We start from the raw sequence: 22854 nt of genomic DNA on the forward strand, positions 1-22854 counted from the left end.
TGGTCATAAAACAGTTAATGGTCATAAAACAGTTAATGGTCATAAAACAGTTAATGGTCATAAAACAGTTAATGGTCATAAAACAGTTAATGGTCATAAAACAGTTATTGGTCATAAAACAGTTAATGGTCATAAAACAGTTAATGGTCATAAAACAGTTAATGGTCATAAAACAGTTAATGGTCATAAAACAGTTAATGGTCATAAAACAGTTAATGGTCATAAAACAGTTAATGGTCATAAAACAGTTAATGGTCATAAAACAGTTAATGGTCATAAAACAGTTAATGGTCATAAAACAGTTAATGGTCATAAAACAGTTAATGGTCATAAAACAGTTAATGGTCATAAAACAGTTAATGGTCATAAAACAGTTAATGGTCATAAAACAGTTAATGGTCATAAAACAGTTAATGGTCATAAAACAGTTAATGGTCATAAAACAGTTAATGGTCATAAAACAGTTAATGGTCATAAAACAGTTAATGGTCATAAAACAGTTAATGGTCATAAAACAGTTAATGGTCATAAAACAGTTAATGGTCATAAAACAGTTAATGGTCATAAAACAGTTAATGGTCATAAAACAGTTAATGGTCATAAAACAGTTAATGGTCATAAAACAGTTATTGGTCATAAAACAGTTAATGGTCATAAAACAGTTAATGGTCATAAAACAGTTAATGGTCATAAAACAGTTAATGGTCATAAAACAGTTAATGGTCATAAAACAGTTAATGGTCATAAAACAGTTAATGGTCATAAAACAGTTAATGGTCATAAAACAGTTAATGGTCATAAAACAGTTATTGGTCATAAAACAGTTATTGGTCATAAAACAGTTATTGGTCATAAAACAGTTATTGGTCATAAAACAGTTATTGGTCATAAAACAGTTAATGGTCATAAAACAGTTAATGGTCATAAAACAGTTAATGGTCATAAAACAGTTAATGGTCATAAAACAGTTAATGGTCATAAAACAGTTAATGGTCATAAAACAGTTAATGGTCATAAAACAGTTAATGGTCATAAAACAGTTAATGGTCATAAAACAGTTAATGGTCATAAAACAGTTAATGGTCATAAAACAGTTATTGGTCATAAAACAGTTATTGGTCATAAAACAGTTATTGGTCATAAAACAGTTATTGGTCATAAAACAGTTATTGGTCATAAAACAGTTAATGGTCATAAAACAGTTAATGGTCATAAAACAGTTAATGGTCATAAAACAGTTAATGGTCATAAAACAGTTAATGGTCATAAAACAGTTAATGGTCATAAAACAGTTAATGGTCATAAAACAGTTAATGGTCATAAAACAGTTAATGGTCATAAAACAGTTATTGGTCATAAAACAGTTATTGGTCATAAAACAGTTAATGGTCATAAAACAGTTAATGGTCATAAAACAGTTAATGGTCATAAAACAGTTAATGGTCATAAAACAGTTAATGGTCATAAAACAGTTAATGGTCATAAAACAGTTAATGGTCATAAAACAGTTAATGGTCATAAAACAGTTAATGGTCATAAAACAGTTAATGGTCATAAAACAGTTAATGGTCATAAAACAGTTAATGGTCATAAAACAGTTAATGGTCATAAAAAAGTGGTGCTTTCTTAGTTGCTGATTATTGTCATCTGTTTTATTTCTCTCGTGCATTTTTCACACTGTATGATTGTCAGTTTGGTCTGTTGGAGATTATGTCTGGTACTGTATAAGGTCTGTTGTTAGACGCTTTGCAACTGGGTGCCGCGTTGTCCTTGGCTGGAAGGTGTCCAAAAGTGAGGATTACCATAACCCTCAGGTCTTGATATGCACGCCAAGATTGTGTCCAAAAGTGACGATTACCATAACCCTCAGGTCTTGATATGCACGCCAAGATTGTGTCCAAAAGTGACGATTACCATAACCCTCAGGTCTTGATATGCACGCCAAGATTGTGTCCAAAAGTGACGATTACCATAACCCTCAGGTCTTGATATGCACGCCAAGATTGTGTCCAAAAGTGACGATTACCATAACCCTCAGGTCTTGATATGCACGCCAAGATTGTGTCCAAAAGTGACGATTACCATAACCCTCAGGTCTTGATATGCACGCCAAGATTGTGTCCAAAAGTGAGGATTACCATAACCCTCAGGTCTTGATATGCACGCCAAGATTGTGTCCAAAAGTGACGATTACCATAACCCTCAGGTCTTGATATGCACGCCAAGATTGTGAACAGAAGTGACGATTACCATAACCCTCAGGTCTTGATATGCACGCCAAGATTGTGAACAGAAGTGACGATTACCATAACCCTCAGGTCTTGATATGCACGCCAAGATTGTGTCCAAAAGTGACGATTACCATAACCCTCAGGTCTTGATATGCACGCCAAGATTGTGAACAGAAGTGAGGATTACCATAACCCTCAGGTCTTGATATGCACGCCAAGATTTTGAACAAAAGTGACGATTACCATAACCCTCAGGTCTTGATATGCACGCCAAGATTTTGAACAAAATGCCTTTTTGTCTGCAGGTTTGTTACATGAAGGCGACGAGATTCTGGATGTGAACGGCATTGACATGCGAGGCAAGAACGTCAACGAAGTGTCAGAAATGTTGGTGAGTTGCTTGTGTCAAGTCATACCCCTAACCTGTTGGTGAGTTGCTTGTGTCAAGTCATACCCTTAACCTGTTGGTGAGTTGCTTGTGGCAAGTCATACCCTTAACCTGTTGGTGAGTTGCTTGTGTCAAGTCATACCCTTAACCTGTTGGTGAGTTTCTTGTGTCAAGTCATACCCTTAACCTGTTGGTGAGTTTCTTGTGGCAAGTCATACCCTTAACCTGTTGGTGAGTTGCTTGTGGCAAGTCATACCCTTAACCTGTTGGTGAGTTGCTTGTGGCAAGTCATACCCTTAACCTGTTGGTGAGTTGCTTGTGGCAAGTCATACCCTTAACATGTTGGTGAGTTGCTTGTGGCAAGTCATACCCTTAACCTGTTGGTGAGTTGCTTGTGGCAAGTCATACCCTTAACCTGTTGGTGAGTTGCTTGTGGCAAGTCATACCCTTAACCTGTTGGTGAGTTGCTTGTGGCAAGTCATACCCTTAACCTGTTGGTGAGTTGCTTGTGGCAAGTCATACCCTTAACATGTTGGTGAGTTGCTTGTGGCAAGTCATACCCTTAACCTGTTGGTGAGTTGCTTGTGGCAAGTCATACCCTTAACCTGTTGGTGAGTTGCTTGTGGCAAGTCATACCCTTAACCTGTTGGTGAGTTGCTTGTGGCAAGTCATACCCTTAACCTGTTGGTGAGTTGCTTGTGGCAAGTCATACCCTTAACCTGTTGGTGAGTTGCTTGTGGCAAGTCATACCCTTAACATGTTGGTGAGTTGCTTGTGGCAAGTCAAACCCTTAACATGTTGGTGAGTTGCTTGTGTCAAGTCAAACCCTTAACATGTTGGTGAGTTGCTTGTGGCAAGTCAAACCCTTAACATGTTGGTGAGTTGCTTGTGTCAAGTCAAACCCTTAACCTGTTGGTGAGTTGCTTGTGGCAAGTCAAACCCTTAACATGTTGGTGAGTTGCTTGTGTCAAGTCAAACCCTTAACATGTTGGTGAGTTGCTTGTGGCAAGTCATACCCTTAACCTGTTGGTGAGTTGCTTGTGGCAAGTCATACCCTTAACCTGTTGGTGAGTTGCTTGTGGCAAGTCATACCCTTAACATGTTGGTGAGTTGCTTGTGGCAAGTCATACCCTTAACCTGTTGGTGAGTTGCTTGTGGCAAGTCATACCCTTAACATGTTGGTGAGTTGCTTGTGTCAAGTCAAACCCTTAACCTGTTGGTGAGTTGCTTGTGGCAAGTCATACCCTTAACCTGTTGGTGAGTTGCTTGTGGCAAGTCATACCCTTAACATGTTGGTGAGTTGCTTGTGGCAAGTCATACCCTTAACCTGTTGGTGAGTTGCTTGTGGCAAGTCAAACCCTTAACCTGTTGGTGAGTTGCTTGTGGCAAGTCATACCCTTAACATGTTGGTGAGTTGCTTGTGGCAAGTCATACCCTTAACATGTTGGTGAGTTGCTTGTGGCAAGTCATACCCTTAACCTGTTGGTGAGTTGCTTGTGGCAAGTCATACCCTTAACCTGTTGGTGAGTTGCTTGTGGCAAGTCATACCCTTAACCTGTTGGTGAGTTGCTTGTGGCAAGTCATACCCTTAATATGTTGGTGAGTTGCTTGTGGCAAGTCATACCCTTAACATGTTGGTGAGTTGCTTGTGGCAAGTCATACCCTTAACCTGTTGGTGAGTTGCTTGTGGCAAGTCAAACCCTTAACCTGGTGGTGAGTTGCTTGTGGCAAGTCATACCCTTAACATGTTGGTCAATCTGCCAGGTTTGTCTCCACTATCTGTATAACAATCAGAAATAGTTGGTGTCAGATAGGACCATCCAGCACTGTCAGATAGGATCATCCAGCACTGTCAGATAGGACCATCCAGCACTGTCAGATAGGGTCATCCAGCACTGTCAGATAGGGTCATCCAGCACTGTCAGATAGGACCATCCAGCACTGTCAGATAGGATCATCCAGCACTGTCAGATAGGACCATCCAGCACTGTCAGATAGGATCATCAATCACTGTCAAACATTCTGCCTTTCCTTGAGAACAACATCAGTACGCATTGTGCAACATCAACACTTCACACATATCACACTGACTTGATAACAACATCAGTACGCTTTGTGCAACATCAACACTAAACACATATCACACTGACTTGATAGGAAACTAATGTCAACAGCTTCACAACTGTAGTGAATGTCGCAACTTTGACAAGTGAGGAAAGTGTAGTATTATCTGAATGATTGTGCTAGTGGTGTTGTTGGGTGTGTTGATGGTGTGTTGATGGTGTGTTAACGGTGTGTTGATGGTGTGTTAATTGTGTGTTGATGGTGTGTTGATGGTGTGTTAATGGTGTGTCGACGGTGTGTCGACGGTGTGTTGATGGTGTGTTGATGGTGTGTTGATGGTGTGTTAACGGTGTGTTAACGGTGTGTTGACGGTGTGTTGATGGTGTGTTGACGGTGTGTTGACGGTGTGTTGATGGTGTGTTGATGGTGTGTTAACGGTGTGTTGACGGTGTGTTGATGGTGTGTTAATGGTGTGTTGATGGTGTGTTGACGGTGTGTTGACGGTGTGTTGATGGTGTGTTGATGGTGTGTTAACGGTGTGTTGATGGTGTGTTGATGGTGTGTTGACGGTGTGTTAATGGTGTGTTAATGGTGTGTTGATGGTGTGTTGATGGTGTGTTGATGGTGTGTTGACGGTGTGTTAATGGTGTGTTAATGGTGTGTTGATGGTGTGTTAATGGTGTGTTGATGGTGTGTTAATGGTGTGTTGATGGTGTGTTAATGGTGTGTTGATGGTGTGTTAATGGTGTGTTGATGGTGTGTTGATGGTGTGTTGATGGTGTGTTGATGGTGTGTTGATGGTGTGTTGATGGTGTGTTGATGGTGTGTTAATGGTGTGTTGACGGTGTGTTAATGGTGTGTTGACGGTGTGTTAATGGTGTGTTGACGGTGTGTTGATGGTGTGTTGATGGTGTGTTGATGGTGTGTTGATGGTGTGTTGATGGTGTGTTGATGGTGTGTTGATGGTGTGTTGATGGTGTGTTGATGGTGTGTTGTGTTGATGGTGTGTTGATGGTGTGTTGTGTTGATGGTGTGTTGATGGTGTGTTGTGTTGATGGTGTGTTGATGGTGTGTTGTGTTGATGGTGTGTTGATGGTGTGTTGATGGTGTGTTGATGGTGTGTTGATGGTGTGTTGATGGTGTGTTGATGGTGTGTTGATGGTGTGTTGTGTTGATGGTGTGTTGATGGTGTGTTAATGGTGTGTTGATGGTGTGTTGATGGTGTGTTGTGTTGATGGTGTGTTGATGGTGTGTTGATGGTGTGTTGATGGTGTGTTGTGTTGATGGTGTGTTAATGGTGTGTTGACGGTGTGTTAATGGTGTGTTGACGGTGTGTTAATGGTGTGTTGATGGTGTGTTAATGGTGTGTTGATGGTGTGTTGATGGTGTGTTGTGTTGATGGTGTGTTGATGGTGTGTTGATGGTGTGTTGACGGTGTGTTGACGGTGTGTTGATGGTGTGTTGATGGTGTGTTGATGGTGTGTTAATGGTGTGTTAATGGTGTGTTGATGGTGTGTTGATGGTGTGTTGATGGTGTGTTGATGGTGTGTTGATGGTGTGTTAATGGTGTGTTAATGGTGTGTTGACGGTGTGTTGATGGTGTGTTGATGGTGTGTTGATGGTGTGTTGATGGTGTGTTGATGGTGTGTTGATGGTGTGTTGATGGTGTGTTGATGGTGTGTTGATGGTGTGTTGATGGTGTGTTGATGGTGTGTTAATGGTGTGTTGATGGTGTGTTAATGGTGTGTTAATGGTGTGTTGACGGTGTGTTGATGGTGTGTTAATGGTGTGTTGATGGTGTGTTAATGGTGTGTTAACGGTGTGTTGATGGTGTTGATGGTGTGTTAATGGTGTGTTGCATGGTTTCAGGCCAACATGTCTGGCACCATCACCTTCATGATCATCCCCGCTCACACCTGTGTGGAGGAGTCGGGCCCCAAGTCCGGCGAAATTGTAAGTCATGCACACAGCTACTCTTGTTCTCTGGCCTGTTTGCTTGTTTCCTTTGTATTTTGTTTCTTTTAGTTTGGTGTGTGTTAGTTTTACTTCTTGTTTTATTTGTTAAACGAAGTACACCAATTTTCCTTATTTCTATTTTGACTGTCTTATTTTTTTCAATTTGACATAAGCATTTTAGACTGAGCTCCATGAATATGCTGCCACCTTTGAAAAAAGAGTGCTCCTCCATCCTATCAATACAGATGCACCTGCGAGCATTGTTCAGATCATGCACTTTGAATGTCACCATACAGAAAACAAGATTTAACGGGATATCTCCATTGGTGTAGATGCACCTGCGAGCGTTTTCAAATCGTGCATTAAAAATGTCACCATACAGAATGCAAGATATAATGGGATATCTCCATTGTTGTAGATGCACCTGCGAGCATTGTTCAACTACGACCCCGAGGACGACCCGTACATCCCGTGCCGTGAGCTGGGCATCTCGTTCCTCAAGGGCGACATCCTGCACGCAATCCAGCTGACCGACCCCAACTGGTGGCAGGCGCATAGGGAGGGGGAGGAGGAACACCATCTCCTGGCCGGTCTCATCCCCAGCAAGTGTTTTCAGGAACAGTCAGTACTCTTCACTCTGTCTGTCTGTCTGTCTGTCTGTCTGTCTGTCTGTCTGTCTGTCTGTCTGTCTGTCTGTGTAAGTTGATGCAGTGATATTGACAGCAGTAATTCAAGTCTACAGCCTTGAGGAAAGTAAAGAGTGTTCTAAAAACATAGAGTAGTAAAGGTGTGAAGGAAATTAGTATGCATAACCTACCCCCGTCCCCGTCAGGAAGAGACAATCCCATGAAGTATGAGGCTGCTATATGTACTTGCATGGTCAGGATTACTTAATAATCCTGTGATAATGGTACTACAAGGGGTTAGGAAGATGTAAGCAGTGAGTGTGAGTGTGAGTGTGAGTGTGAGTGTGAGTGTGAGTGTGAGTGTGGGTGTGAGTGTGAGTGTGAGTGTGAGTGTGGGTGTGGGTGTGAGTGTGAGTGTGAGTGTGAGTGTGAGTGTGGGTGTGGGTGTGAGTGTGAGTGTGCGTGCGTGCGGGTGAGTGTGAGTGTGGGTGTGTGTGTGATTGTGAGTGTGAGTGTGAGTGTGAGTGTGAGTGTGAGTGCAGGTTTGATGTATAGCCTGGAGGTGTGTTGACAAGACTGATGTCTGGGGTACACACTGACAGCTTCTGCCTGGGGAATACACACTGACAGCTTCTGCCTGGGGAATACACACTGACAGCTTCTGCCTGGGGAATACACACTGACAGCTTCTGCCTGGGGAATACACACTGACAGCTTCTGCCTGGGGAATACACACTGACAGCTTCGCCTGGGGAATACACACTGACAGCTTCTGCCTGGGGAATACACACTGACAGCTTCGCCTAGGGAATACACACTGACAGCTTCTGCTTGGGGAATACACACTGACAGCTTCTGCCTGGGGAATACACACTGACAGCTTCTGCCTCAGGGGGGGCCTTCACTTTGGGTCATTCACCTGTTTTGACAGTTCATGATGCACACTTGAGCAAGTGTGTTATCTGATCAGTGTCAATGTTGGGCAGATCAAGAACCCTAATGAGTAATGTGCAGTAACATGTGCATATTTGACAGATTCTTGGCTTTCAGCACATTCATTGTATGTCAGTCCCCACATCTCTCTTCTGGGTATCTAAGTTGTCATCTTTTTTTGCAACGCAGCAAAATATCTTGCATTCAAGTCATGTTGAGAAGTCTAAGTGTGTGTGTGTGTGTGTGTGTGTGTGTGTGTGTGTGTGTGTGTGTGTGTGTGTGTGTGTGTGTGAAAGTTAAAATGGAAAGTGTGGTGTGTATTTGATGAGAGAGTATAAGTTATACGCTGTGTTTCAGGCGAGAGTCCATACGACAGCAGCTGGTGGCGGAGGGCAAGGAGAACAAGAAGCGAGGTCGCATGTGTGCCTGCGGCAGGAAGGAGAGGAAGAAGAAAAAGAAGAAGAAGTCGCTCTACAATGGAGGGGTGGGAGAAGGTGAGGAGTTACATATCTCCTGTTGTTTGGGCTCTGGACTACACACAAACATGCACATGTTTTAGTGCTTGCAGTGTCTGGCTAACTGGCTGGCTGACAGATTCATTGCTCAAAGGCAAATAGCAATCATTGTAGTGAGAAAAAGGAAGACAGTCAAGCCAAACGAGGGAAACCAGTGAAGAAATGCTTTTAATCTAGCTTGTTTTTTGGTATGTTAACCTTGTGACTGTCTCTTGTTTGGTATGTTAACCTTGTGACTGTCTCTTGTTTGGTATGTTAACCTTGTGACTGTCTCTTGTTTGGTATGTTAACCTTGTGACTGTCTCTTGTTTGGTATGTTAACCTTGTGACTGTCTCTTGTTTGGTATGTTAACCTTGTGACTGTCTCTTGTTTGGTATGTTAACCTTGTGACTGTCTCTTGTTTGGTATGTTAACCTTGTGACTGTCTCTTGTTTGGTATGTTAACCTTGTGACTGTCTATTGTTTGGTATGTTAACCTTGTGACTGTCTCTTGTTTGGTATGTTAACCTTGTGACTGTCTCTTGTTTGGTATGTTAACCTTGTGACTGTCTCTTGTTTGGTATGTTAACCTTGTGACTGTCTCTTGTTTGGTATGTTAACCTTGTGACTGTCTCTTGTTTGGTATGTTAACCTTGTGACTGTCTCTTGTTTGGTATGTTAACCTTGTGACTGTCTCTTGTTTGGTATGTTAACCTTGTGACTGTCTCTTGTTTGGTATGTTAACCTTGTGACTGTCTCTTGTTTGGTATGTTAACCTTGTGACTGTCTCTTTGCACCTGAATACCTGCTAACAGTGTTTCTCCGACGTTGCAGATGCAGAGGAGATTTTGACCTATGAAGAGGTGACGAAGTACTATCCACAGCCGAACCGCAAGCGTCCCATTGTCCTCGTGGGGCCGCCAGACGTTGGTCGACAAGAACTAAGGGAGAGAATCATGGCGTCTGACTTTGACAGATTCGCTGCAGCTGTGCCGCGTGAGTAACTAGCAGTTGAAATACACATTCCCTGTGTGGCCGGTCTCTTTCCACAATGTTGTGCAATGCACACCGCTGGGTGAATAATATAGTGTTACTCTTCATACCACAATGTTGTGCAATGCACACCGCTGGGTGAATAATATAGTGTTACTCTTCATACCACAATGTTGTGCAATGCACACCGCTGGGTGAATAAGATAGTGTTACTCTTCATACCACAATGTTGTGCAATGCACACCGCTGGGTGAATAATATAGTGTTACTCTTCATACCACAATGTTGTGCAATGCACACCGCTGGGTGAATAATATAGTGTTACTCTTCATACCACGATATCTTATGCTTATACTACACTTACAACATGCTGAATAATGGCTGTTTTCTTGTAACGTTTGCTTGCTACCATAGCTATTGAAGTGAGAACTTTGTGCCACCAGACCCGTGTCTTGCACTGATAACTGGTAACGTAGTGAAGATAATTACTGATAACTGGTAACGTAGTGAAGATAATTACTGATAACTGGTAACGTAGTGAAGATAATTACTGATAACTGGTAACGTAGTGAAAATAATTACTGATAACTGGTAACGTAGTGAAGATAATTACTGATAACTGGTAACGTAGTGAAGATAATTACTGATAACTGGTAATGTAGTGAAGATAATTACTGATAACTGGTAATGTAGTGAAGATAATTGACCTTTTCGTCTCATTCTTAGTGTGTGTCTTGTTCATCTGGCAACACAGTGAAAAGGATTGTTCATGTCACTATAATGGTGTGCATTGTGTGTCTAGCATTGACATGTGGTGACGTCTCATCCTGATTGTGTGTCCTGTGTTGTGTCACAGACATGAGTCATTGTCATTGTGTGTCTAGCATTGATATGTGGTAACGTCTCATCCTGATTGTGTGTCCTGTGTTGTGTGACAGACACGAGTCATTGTCATTGTGTGTCTAGCATTGATATGTGGTAACGTCTCATCCTGATTGTGTGTCCTGTGTTGTGTGACAGACACGAGTCATTGTCATTGTGTGTCTAGCATTGATATGTGGTAACGTCTCATCCTGATTGTGTGTCCTGTGTTGTGTCACAGACACGAGTCGTTCCCTGATGGCGGGTGAGCACAACACAAAGGACTACCACTTCATCTCACGCTCGGTCTTCGAGGCGGACATGCTGAGCGGCAAGTTCATAGAGTACGGGGAGTACCAGAACAACCTGTACGGCACCAGTGTCACCGCCGTGCGCCAGGTCATCAACCAGGGGCGCATCTGTATCCTCAACCTGCAGCCTGAGGTGAGGAGGGGGGGGGGGGGGGGGTGGGGGGTGGGGCAATGGAAGCAGCTGCAGTGGGAGGCAGTATTAGGGGGGCAGGGACACATCTGGATCCTCAACCTACAGCCTGAGGTGAGGGAGGCAGTGGTAGAAAATCAAGGGGGGGAGGGGGGGGGAGCAGTTGGGGGGGGGGGGGGGGGCAGGTGAGGGGGATCAATCCATGTCTACAGTTAGAAATAGAGAATACGACATCGCTTGCTGTGTGTTACATATGGGATACAAAGAGTCTTGCATGATATATGCCTGTCACTTGGTTTTTGTCTGTTAACCTTTTAACTACCAAGTTTATTGTTCTGTAGAATCCCTCAGCTCCCAAGTTATTTTGAGCAGAGACGGTCAAAAACGGGTATGCGTGTTTAAATTATTATTACTCAGTTTCTCTTTGTCAGATTGATAAAAAAAATTGGTATGTTATTGGATAGGGATCAAACTTCAAAGAGTATGTGTTCTTCTTCTTGGTGGTATGTATGTCGCAGTGTTATCATGATTTATCTACCTGTTTACCTGTCAATAAAGTTGAAAAATTACGCTTACTTGTTGCTCCGGTATATCATCCGTTTCACTGTCACTTGTTGATATTCATTGAACGATCAAAGTAGGTCAGATCAGCAGTGTTCACAGAAATGCTGATGTCGAAGCCAGAATCTTCTAGTTGATGTCTATTTTCGTGGAGATAATCAAGCATAGTCATGAAATCAGGATCACTGTCATCTGAATCCATGTCGGCACCAAGCGCCCAAAAGATTTGGTGAAAAAAGATCGATTGTAACTCTCACAGAGATCGAAAGCACATGGGGAAAAATCAAGGCGGAAGTGAGACAATCCCACAATGCATTTGCAACCGTCTTATTACTACTGCTCGCGCACAACAACCGCAAACAACCGAAACAGACGCTACACCGGCGACGGGCGGTATCGGGCGGTATGGGAATAGCGGCAATGGCGGAAGACGGGCGGTATCGGGCGGTATGGTAGTTAAAAGGTTAACATGTGGAAAAGTTCCCTTCCCTTGAACTGGTGTTGAAGGTTTCAGCTCTTCAGTGGCAAAATAGAAGTCAATCCTACAGAAGCGTAACACCAAGTCTTGCTTTTTGTTGTTTCAGTCGCTGAAGATCCTGCGTGAGACGGACCTCAAGCCTTACATCATCTTCATCAGCCCACCCAACATGGAGAAGCTGCGACAGCTACAGATGGCCATCGGCAAACCCAGACCCACAGTGAGTCGGCTTGAATCTCACGTAGCATTCAGGGTGGTCAGACAGCTACAGTTTGGTTTACTGGGAAAGTTTTGTCACTTGATCTATTACTTCTATGCATACAAGGTGAGAAATGAGCCCGGAGAAAACCAGGTGTCATTAAAGTAAAGGTGTTATTTTACTCGCACACTTTTCAGTATAGTTGTAGAAATTCCGAGCAAAGTCCAGGAGAAAAGCAGAAATATGGAGGATGCTTATCGGCCATTGTTACCTGCAATTTATAGATTTGCCAGGTGTAGTTATTGCTACCACAGCAACGCATATTACATTTTGCATACGCTGTTAACATGTGTTTCAATGTGTTGTGTTGTTAGGCACATGATGGTAAGGTGTGTTGTTGTGTTGCAGGACGAGGCGCTGAAGGATGTGATAGAGAAGGGGAGGGAGATGGAGGAGACGTACGGTCACTACTTCGACTACGTGCTGGTCAACATGGACCTGGACCGGTCCTACGACGAACTCTTACAGGAGATCAACCGCATCGAGACCGAGCCTCAGTGGGTCCCCATACACTGGATCAACAACGGCTACATGTAAAGAGAGCACGACATGGGACAATCACCCGATGGGTGTCAGTGTAATAATGGAGACACAAGGGGAACAACTGCTGCAGGACACCAGGTATGCTGTGGAACAGCTACAGTGGCTGCCAATCCGTGGGATTAACATTGGATAGCTGTGGATAGCTGGTGATGCTGATGAAACAACTGTCAGTGCAAGGAGCTGCTGAAGAAATAAGCGGCCTTGAGACACAGCTTGGTCAGTGGTTGAGCAGTGGATGCATTAGAATATTGCCCCTGCCTGTCAACTGCGGAGAATGTGCAGATAGGTTAACACCACACTTTGTCAGCCTCACCACAGTGCAAATGAAGACGGACCCTGTGTGTGTGTGAGCTGTACAGTGCTAGCTTACCCTGTAGGCTGTCAACCCATGCAAGTTTGCTTCATAGGAACAGCTGTGTTTTGTGCAGACAGCTGCTTGGGAAGTGACTGTAATTCTCTACAGGGCAACAGTGTCTGTGTGAAAACAACATGTTAACTTGCAGTACTGTCCATGAACAAGCTAAAAGTGCACCCCACGGAGATCCCGCAGTGGGGCACTGCGGTTATGAAATTAAAGGCCCCTCCTGTTTTTGGAACCGCAGGAGCTTTCTAGTTTGCTGTCAGGTAGATTTTTGGTTCCTCTTTCCTGTCATGCTCTCTTTTTCTTCATGAATTCTTTTCTTTTTTCTGCCTTCTTGCTCATTCACCTGTATTTTTTCCAAAAATCTCTTCTCTTGCCGCTTGTCTCGCGATTCATGTATAGTTTAATCTGTTAGTGTTCTGATGTAAGTCCAGCAGTAGATAGGTTAAGCCTATTTTAACATACTGGAAACTGGTAATCTTCCAGTAGGTATTAATTTAGTTTTACTAAAGCCTGCTGGGACACAAGTAATGGGTTAGTGCATTTGTAAACAGGAATCGCTTGACAAGTGGCCCCCTTCATCCCCCCCTTCCTCGTCCTGATATGGCTCTGCGTAGTCGGCTGGACGTTAAGCAACAAATAAACAAACAAACAAACAAACCCCACGGAGACCTCTTGATTGGTTGATGTGCTTCAGTGATCCAACTCACCCACTGCCCTGTACAGTGATCACCGTGACAACATCCACCCACACACATTTACTGCAGTGTATTTAGATATCATGTGTATATATATGCATAACCAGCAAAGTTGTGTGTGGTTTTCCATAAGCAACCCATTCATCAAGTGTTATTCGCATACCCAGGTTACAGCTGCAATCCAGTGGGCTGTGTACAGCATTCAGCAAGAAGAGTTGTGTTGGTTATTCACATATTGTTGTGCGATGTCAGAGGCTGACAGACATTACGGGCTGTTGCTGTTGGTGCTCAGAGCATGGTCACAGTGTTTCAACATGGGGGACTTCTTCGCAGTTGCTATGGATACTAATGTTCATTCTTCCGTAAAAATGAAATGTCCTGAACACTTGAAAGTCACTAATTTCTACGCCATTGACTTCTGCCGCACAGAGAAGGTTGCCACGGTGAAGATAGTGACTGCAAAATGGTTGTGAAAGTGCCCGTCATAATTAAGGGTAAAAATAAATATGATGGGAAAAGACTATCTTTTTTTTAATCGCTCAGTAAAGAGGAACATTTATGTGACATACGATATTCAGGAATACAGAACAAGTTTTGAGAGTTGTGTGTAAGTGAGACTGAGAGTTGTGTGTAAGTGAGACTGGGAGTTGTGTGTAAGTGAGACTGAGAGTTGTGTGTAAGTGAGACTGAGAGTTGTGTGTGAGTGAGACTGAGAGTTGTGTGTAAGTGAGACTGAGAGTTGTGTGTAAGTGAGACTGAGAGTTGTGTGTAAGTGAGACTGAGAGTTGTGTGTGAGACTGAGAGTTGTGTGTAAGTGAGACTGAGAGTTGTGTGTAAGTGAGACTGGGAGTTGTGTGTAAGTGAGACTGAGAGTTGTGTGTAAGTGAGACTGAGAGTTGTGTGTAAGTGAGACTGAGAGTTGTGTGTAAGTGAGACTGAGAGTTGTGTGTAAGTGAGACTGAGAGTTGTGTGTAAGTGAGACTGAGAGTTGTGTGTGAGACTGAGAGTTGTGTGTAAGTGAGACTGAGAGTTGTGTGTAAGTGAGACTGAGAGTTGTGTGTAAGTGAGACTGAGAGTTGTGTGTAAGTGAGACTGAGAGTTGTGTACTTATGGTCCTTTGGTTTGACAGGATGTATTTGTGCAAAGTACAATTATTTTCTTCACCCAAGTGTCTGTAGTGTCAACAATGCTTCAGTCAACTGATCTTCCATCAAATTAACTATTGCTGTTTCCGTCAGAGAATGTGTTACATGTGCTAGTTAACCAGTGATGGTAGTTTTGTAAGGCCAATGGGGATGCGAAAGACTGCAAAAGAATGTCAGTAGTTGAGAACAAAAAACCCAAAACACCTGGGGTTTTGGAAGTGAAAGAGTATTCGGTGGATTGTACTTTCAAGAGATGACCCTGGATTTACTGTGATTACAAAAAAAATTAAAAGGGGGGGGGGGGGGGGGGTGGATGGATGGATGGATGGATGGATGGATGGATGGATGGAGAGAGAGAGAGAGAAAGAAGGGCCGATTTGGAGATGATGGTATTTTACCCGGCAGTGGGACTGGAATAGAAAGGTTGAATGTAGTGAACTTAGGAATTACCGACTGTTTCGTCTTAGTGTAGCAAAAAACAAAATAAAAAACGCATACAGCAACTGCAAACAAATCAAAGCACAGAACAAAAATGTAGGAATACATGTAATTTCTGGAAACTGACTGAAACATTAAGAAATGAAATTGTAATGGTTGAAATGAATGATGAATGATCATTACTCTCATTTGGGCTAACAGTGTCAGCAGTGGTTATTGTCGCTTCTTGTTGGTGGTTTGGTTTTCAATTTCATGTTCAATGTTAAATGTAATAAAGATCAATCTGTGTGCGGGCCAGAACAAAAGTGTATGAAAATGAAATATATTCTGTTGAAAAGAAACATTATATCAGGCAGCAGCATTGTGAGGGGTTTGGGTTGGGCTATTAAATGTTTGCAGAGATGAAAAACCACCCTTCCGACCACAAGCTCAAACCTCCATTTGGAGTGGTTGAAGTTAAAAAAAACAAGTGTCTTTTTATTAAAGCATTTCCATTAGCCAAATTTGCCAGTCATTTGATAAAATCTAAATAATGCAAATTAATGATTCACATGTTATTGTTGTTCATTTGCAAAAACCATAGTTTCTTGCATCTGAGTTTATTCAAGTTTAGTATTTTTATTTGAAAGTTGAATTTGGTAGGTTTCTTTCATGTGATCTTTTGTTTATTTGTTTGTTTGTGCGCGTTCTGTTTCTCTCTTGTAAGTACCTTACAGTTACAGTAAACACTAGATTTGCTGGGTAAAGTCAGTAGTGCAGGCTAATGTGGGTTGTGACTTGTGGCTAGTCCAGTGTTGAAAGCACCCAGTTGTGCAGGCTAATGTGGGTTGTGACTTGTGGCTAGTCCAGTGTTGAAAGCACCCAGTCAGCATGGTGATGGCATGCAACTCGCAAGCCTCAACTTGGTAACAACATCATTACTGTAAGCTTAATCCAAGCTCCAAATATGTACACACAGATCCTTTCCTGCCTCAGGTTTCCTTGGCTTGAACATTTTGTGTGTGTTTCTTCTTTTGTATTATCTACTCTAGATGAGCTATATTTTTATGATATCATTATGTTTGAGTATTTAAGAGGATACCAGGTAGTGTTCTCCCTATATTGATAGTATCATTATGTTTGAGTATTTAAGAGGATACCAGGTAGTGTTCTCCCTAAAATGTGCACAGGTGCACTGACAAAATGGAATGGGTGAAGGGTCAGGGGTCAAGACACAAAGTGAAAGAATAATGGTTGCCACCCACTGTTTCATCTTTGGGTTCTCGCTTCTCACATAGGAAGAAGATCCAACTAGAGTTATGTATTTAAACTTAAGGTTGTGAGCATCTATTTTATTTTATAAAATGTCGCTTCTTTTATCTGAGACTGTGATGGATGTGTTGTGCAATTGATGATGTTCTCTTCCTTCATTTTGTCATCTTGTTATTTATGTTAGTGTTTAGGTGGCTTGGCTGGCTGCTTGTGAGGCAGTCCATCTGTTGCTTTCCATTCCATGCTTCCTGCTGTAAGTTGTGATACTGTTTTGTGGTGAGCCTTGATATTATAACGTCACCTGGGGCAACGACATCCACAACAATACATGGAAACAAAGGAGACAAAAAGCTTGTAATCTGGGGTGGGTTTTAACCTCTCATGGCACAAGAAATTCTAGCTGGACTAGTTGACTTGAAAAGAGTCAGTGTGAAAAACAGAAACAAGTTGTTACAGTTGTTACGGTCTAGAATTTAATGCTTTATTGCTTTATAGTGGTTGCTTGTTTTGGTCATCTTTTTACATTTAGTCAAGTTTTGACTAAATGTTTTAACATAGAGGGGGAATCGAGACGAGGGTCGTGGTGTATGTGTGTGTGTGTCTGTGCGTGTGTGTGTGTAGAGCGATTCAGAGTAAACTACTGGACCGATCTTTATGAAATTTTACATGAGAGTTCCTGGGTATGATATCCCCAGACGTTTTTTTCATTTTTTCGATAAATGTCTTTTATGACGTCATATCCGGCTTTTTGTAAAAGTTGAGGCGGCACTGTCACACCTTAATTTTTCAATCAAATTGATTGAAATTTTGGCCAAGCAATCTTCGACGAAGGCCGGACTTCGGTATTGCGTTTTAGCATGGAGGCTTAAAAATTAATTAATGACTTTGGTCATTAAAAATCTGAAATTATTTTTCTATAAAACGATCCAAAATTACTTTTATTTTATTTTTCATCATGTTCTGATTCCAAAAACATATAAATATGTTATATTCGGATTAAAAACAAGCTCTGAAAATTAAAAATATAACAATTATGATTAAAATTAAATTTCCGAAATCGTTTTAAAAACAATTTCATCTTATTCCTTGTCGGTTCCTGATTCCAAAAACATATCGATATGATATGTTTGGATCAAAAACACGCTCAGAAACTGAGAAAGTTAAAACGAAGAGAGGTACAGTAAAGCGTGCTATGCAGCACAGCGCAACCGCTACCGCGCTAAACAGGCTCGTCACTTTCACTGCCTTTTGCACTAACGGCGGACTACGGTCATTGTGAAAAGATGCAGTGCGTTCAGTTTCATTCTGTGAGTTCCACAGCTTGACTAAATGTAGTAATTTCGCCTTACGCAACTTGTTTGATCTTCTTAGGTCTTGTTTACATGTTTTCATTGAATGAACTGTGTCCTAGCTCCTGATAATGGAGAGTGTGTGTGCTGTGTGCAGATGTTAGTCTGTTACTATTGTTAGTCCTGTTGAATGCAAGAAAGAGCAATCACGCTTGGGCCGGAAGTGTGTTTAGGGCCGGAAGTGTGTTTAATTTGGATACATGTAAAACCTGTAATACTCACGAGTAATTGGAAACTACAATAGACAGGGATGTATATATATATATATATACAATAGACAGGGATGTATATATATATATATATACAATAGACAGGGATGTATATATATATATATATACAATAGACAGGGATGTATATATATGTTTTGCAGTTTTATTCATCACCTCAGTTCACATAAAACGGAAGGATTGAGATAACATTTGGAATATCTTTAGTTTTATGATTATTCTTGGAGAGAAAAGGAAAGCCAACATCAGAAATAATGACAGTTATTTTGACTGTATGACAAACACAAATGAATAGCCAGACTGAACGGGTTTCAGAGCTAAATGTTTGAATCAAATGTGATTGTCTAACCTCCAGACCTCTTCTGCTTGGCAGTTATTTGTTTACGCTATTTATCTACAGTATTTATCAATTGTAGTTAGCCACCCAAGCCGGAGTGGGGTTTGAAGAAAAACAGCAGCATTTTACAAAACATGTCATTGAATGATTGATAATGCTTCACACATGACGGGAAATTCTTCAAGAGTAAATAAAGTTATAGTGCTTATTTTGTGAGAAAAACCATGACTGCCTATCTAAAAAAATAGAACAAATTCCGGAACAAAATCCTAGTCCTTAGAACTTTGCATTGCTATGTAGCTAGCAGAGAAGCCTTGCTATGTAGCTAGCAGAGAAGCATTGCTATGTAGCTAGCAGAGAAGCCTTGCTATGTAGCTAGCAGAGAAGCCTTGCTATGTAGCTAGCAGAGAAGCATTGCTATGTAGCTAGCAGAGAAGCATTGTTATGTACAGGCATGGGAATTGTCCGCCGAATGGCGGATTTCCGCCGAATTTTTTTTTGTTCCGCCGAAAATGCAAAAGTGTCCGCCGAAAAAATAAAGGGGGGAGGCACACAAAAAAAGCACCGGTTACTTTGGCCTTTGCGCAAAAGCCCGCGAAAACTTTCCGTACTTTGTTCACGCACTGCTACCGCCCGCCTCAGTTATTGAACTATTATGTTTGAAAGTAAACCAGATTGCACAGATTGTGTTACAATTTACATTTTCCTGTTTGTCTCAACAGATACATTTTTTTACAAATTTAAACCATATATAATACATGTAAGCAAAATTTGGTACATTTTTGTACTAAAAACTCTGATTCTAAAAACAGAATTTAATGGCAAACTTGGAGCTCAGATGACACCAGATTGCACCATCTGGGTTCTTTGGAGAAAAAAAATTTCCGGGGGGGCATGCCCCCGGACCCCCCTAGTAAGGCTAGGCGCTTCGCGCCGTCGACTTGACGCTTCGCGTCATCAGTTATAAATTCTCCGCCTTTTTTACAATTTTCAATTCCCATGCCTGTATGTAGCTAGCAGAGAAGCATTGCTATGTAGCTAGCAGAGAAGCCTTGCTATGTAGCTAGCAGAGAAGCATTGCTATGTAGCTAGCAGAGAAGCATTGCTATGTAGCTTGCAGAGAAGAAGTGTCTAGGATCTTGTAACATCATCAACCAGAGCAAAAATACCTTACGACCACCTGAACCATTGACAAATCAAAACCCATCAAAAGGTCATAACGTTACATTTGTACATAATCACTGACAGCCAATGTTTGTGTGACACTGGTTGAGTCCCGGGGAAGCTTGAAGTTGAATAGTGAAGGAAGACGCGGTGTGCGTGAGACACTGGTTGAGTCCCGGGGAAGCTTGAAGTTGAGTAGTGAAGGAAGACGCGGTGTGCGTGAGACACTGGTTGAGTCCCGGGGAAGCTTGAAGTTGACTAGTGGAGGAAGACACGGTGTGCGTGAGGCACTGGTTGAGTCCCGGGGAAGCTTGAAGTTGACTAGTGGAGGAAGACACGGTGTGCGTGAGGCACTGGTTGAGTCCCGGGGAAGCTTGAAGTTGACTAGTGGAGGAAGACACGGTGTGCGTGTGACACTGGTTGAGTCCCGGGGAAGCTTGAAGTTGACTAGTGGAGGAAGACACGGTGTGCGTGTGACACTGGTTGAGTCCCGGGGAAGCTTGAAGTTGACTAGTGGAGGAAGACACGGTGTGCGTGAGGCACTGGTTGAGTCCCGGGGAAGCTTGAAGTTGACTAGTGGAGGAAGACACGGTGTGCGTGTGACACTGGTTGAGTCCCGGGGAAGCTTGAAGTTGAATAGTGAAGGAAGACGCGGTGTGCGTGAGACACTGGTTGAGTCCCGGGGAAGCTTGAAGTTGACTAGTGGAGGAAGACACGGTGTGCGTGAGGCCTGGTGAGATGTGGAACATAATGTACAGTGGACGCCTTTCTTTTTTTTATTCATTATGTTGTTGAAACAAATTATATATTGGTTTGATGTATGGTGTGCAGTTCATATCATACATTTCTGTTATGACTTGCAATAAATGACATGGTTGTTGCTTTTGTTAAACTGCCTTGGTATCGGTTGTCTTACTTTAGACAGTTTGTTTAGCTTGGTTTGTATCGTACAGTGCTTTTTCAACGTGTTTTTTTCTTTAATATTGCATGACAACAGGAAAAGCCATTTTTGTAGCAAAAGTTTTATACAGAAACATAGCAAACTGCCATGCATCCGAGTGTGATTCGTTACGAGTTGTGGCTTAAAGTAAGAATATGGATTTTTTCATAACTGAAATGAATTGTATGATGAAACGCACACCCGCTGAAAGGTTTTTCATTAATTGTACAGAAAATGAAGTAAGTGATGTACAGAAAGTATAATTCATGCGGCATATATCTTGACTGTACTCATTTTATACAATAAACTTTATCTAATATTTTGATGTGTTCCTCTTTGTTGGATTGAAGTGAGCATGGTCTTCTTCTATTTCAGATCACATAATATATTCATCTAGTATATATATACTGGATGAATACCCGGCTTCGCCGGGTGGATCGTGAGACAGAGTATGCGGCGTGGCGGTTCGCCGGCTTAGAGCACGTGTTGTTTGGTCCACCTGAATATACCCACCAAATTTGATGCAGATCCGTCGAGAACTTTGGCAGTGCATCGCAAACAGACAGATACACACACAGACAGTAGTCGTACCTACCATCTACTGTAGAGCTTCTGGGTAGACCACATTTCTGGTCTGCCTGTTTGGTGCCAGAATGGTCAGAGTATCTGCTCTTCCCGGCCGTCATGCTGCGACGTAGAACATACCGTGGTTGAAGCAAGGCCCTGTGAGATCTACTCCCCGCAGTAGAACATACCGTGGTTGAAACAAGGCCCTGTGAGATCTACTCCCCGCAGTAGAACATACCGTGGTTGAAGCAAGGCCCTGTGAGATCTACTCCCCGCAGTAGAACATACCGTGGTTGAAACAAGGCCCTGTGAGATCTACTCCCCGCAGTAGAACATACCGTGGTTGAAACAAGGCCCTGTGAGATCTACTCCCCGCAGTAGAACATACCGTGGTTGAAGCAAGGCCCTGTGAGATCTACTCCCCGCAGTAGTACATACCGTGATTGAAACAAGGCCCTGTGAGATCTACTCCCCGCAGTAGTACATACCGTGGTTGAAGCAAGGCCCTGTGAGATCTACTCCCCGCAGTAGAACATACCGTGGTTGAAGCAAGGCCCTGTGAGATCTACTCCCCGCAGTAGTACATACCGTGGTTGAAGCAAGGCCCTGTGAGATCTACTCCCCGCAGTAGTACATACCGTGGTTGAAGCAAGGCCCTGTGAGATCTACTCCCCGCAGTAGAACATACCGTGGTTGAAGCAAGGCCCTGTGAGATCTACTCCCCGCAGTAGTACATACCGTGGTTGAAACAAGGCCCTGTGAGATCTACTCCCCGCAGTAGTACATACCGTGGTTGAAGCAAGGCCCTGTGAGATCTACTCCCCGCAGTAGAACATACCGTGGTTGAAACAAGGCCCTGTGAGATCTACTCCCCGCAGTAGAACATACCGTGGTTGAAGCAAGGCCCTGTGAGATCTACTCCCCGCAGTAGAACATACCGTGGTTGAAGCAAGGCCCTGTGAGATCTACTCCCCGCAGTAGAACATACCGTGGTTGAAGCAAGGCCCTGTGAGATCTACTCCCCGCAGTAGAACATACCGTGGTTGAAACAAGGCCCTGTGAGATCTACTCCCCGCAGTAGAACATACCGTGGTTGAAACAAGGCCCTGTGAGATCTACTCCCCGCAGTAGAACATACCGTGGTTGAAGCAAGGCCCTGTGAGATCTACTCCCCGCAGTAGTACATACCGTGATTGAAACAAGGCCCTGTGAGATCTACTCCCCGCAGTAGTACATACCGTGGTTGAAGCAAGGCCCTGTGAGATCTACTCCCCGCAGTAGAACATACCGTGGTTGAAGCAAGGCCCTGTGAGATCTACTCCCCGCAGTAGTACATACCGTGGTTGAAGCAAGGCCCTGTGAGATCTACTCCCCGCAGTAGAACATACCGTGGTTGAAGCAAGGCCCTGTGAGATCTACTCCCCGCAGTAGAACATACCGTGGTTGAAACAAGGCCCTGTGAGATCTACTCCCCGCAGTCTTCTTCTTCTTCTTGGCGTTCGCAGAGGTTACACAATCAGTCCAGCACTGGTGATAAATGTTGTCGTT

General features: G+C 42.9%; 2 protein-coding genes across 2 annotated transcripts in view; one reads left to right on the forward strand and one right to left on the reverse strand.

The window, feature by feature from the left end:
- Positions 1–21061, forward strand: part of LOC138953337 (uncharacterized) — a 103391-nt gene extending 82330 nt beyond the window's left edge. The window contains exons 9-16 of the mRNA XM_070325136.1: positions 2537–2622; positions 6553–6636; positions 7058–7260; positions 8556–8692; positions 9528–9689; positions 10789–10991; positions 12134–12247; positions 12635–21061. Of these exons, the coding sequence (XP_070181237.1) occupies positions 2537–2622; positions 6553–6636; positions 7058–7260; positions 8556–8692; positions 9528–9689; positions 10789–10991; positions 12134–12247; positions 12635–12823 (1178 nt within the window). The 3' untranslated portion in view covers positions 12824–21061. The remainder of the gene's footprint in view (positions 1–2536; positions 2623–6552; positions 6637–7057; positions 7261–8555; positions 8693–9527; positions 9690–10788; positions 10992–12133; positions 12248–12634) is intronic.
- On the reverse strand, positions 19874–20548 carry LOC138952609 (serine-rich adhesin for platelets-like). Its single transcript, XM_070324301.1, has one exon. The coding sequence runs from the start codon at positions 20546–20548 to the stop codon at positions 19874–19876; it is 675 nt and encodes a 224-aa protein (XP_070180402.1).
- Positions 21062–22854: the final 1793 nt, after the last annotated feature.

Source organism: Littorina saxatilis, linkage group LG17, assembly GCF_037325665.1.
Source record: "Littorina saxatilis isolate snail1 linkage group LG17, US_GU_Lsax_2.0, whole genome shotgun sequence".
NCBI classification, from domain to species: domain Eukaryota; kingdom Metazoa; phylum Mollusca; class Gastropoda; order Littorinimorpha; family Littorinidae; genus Littorina; species Littorina saxatilis.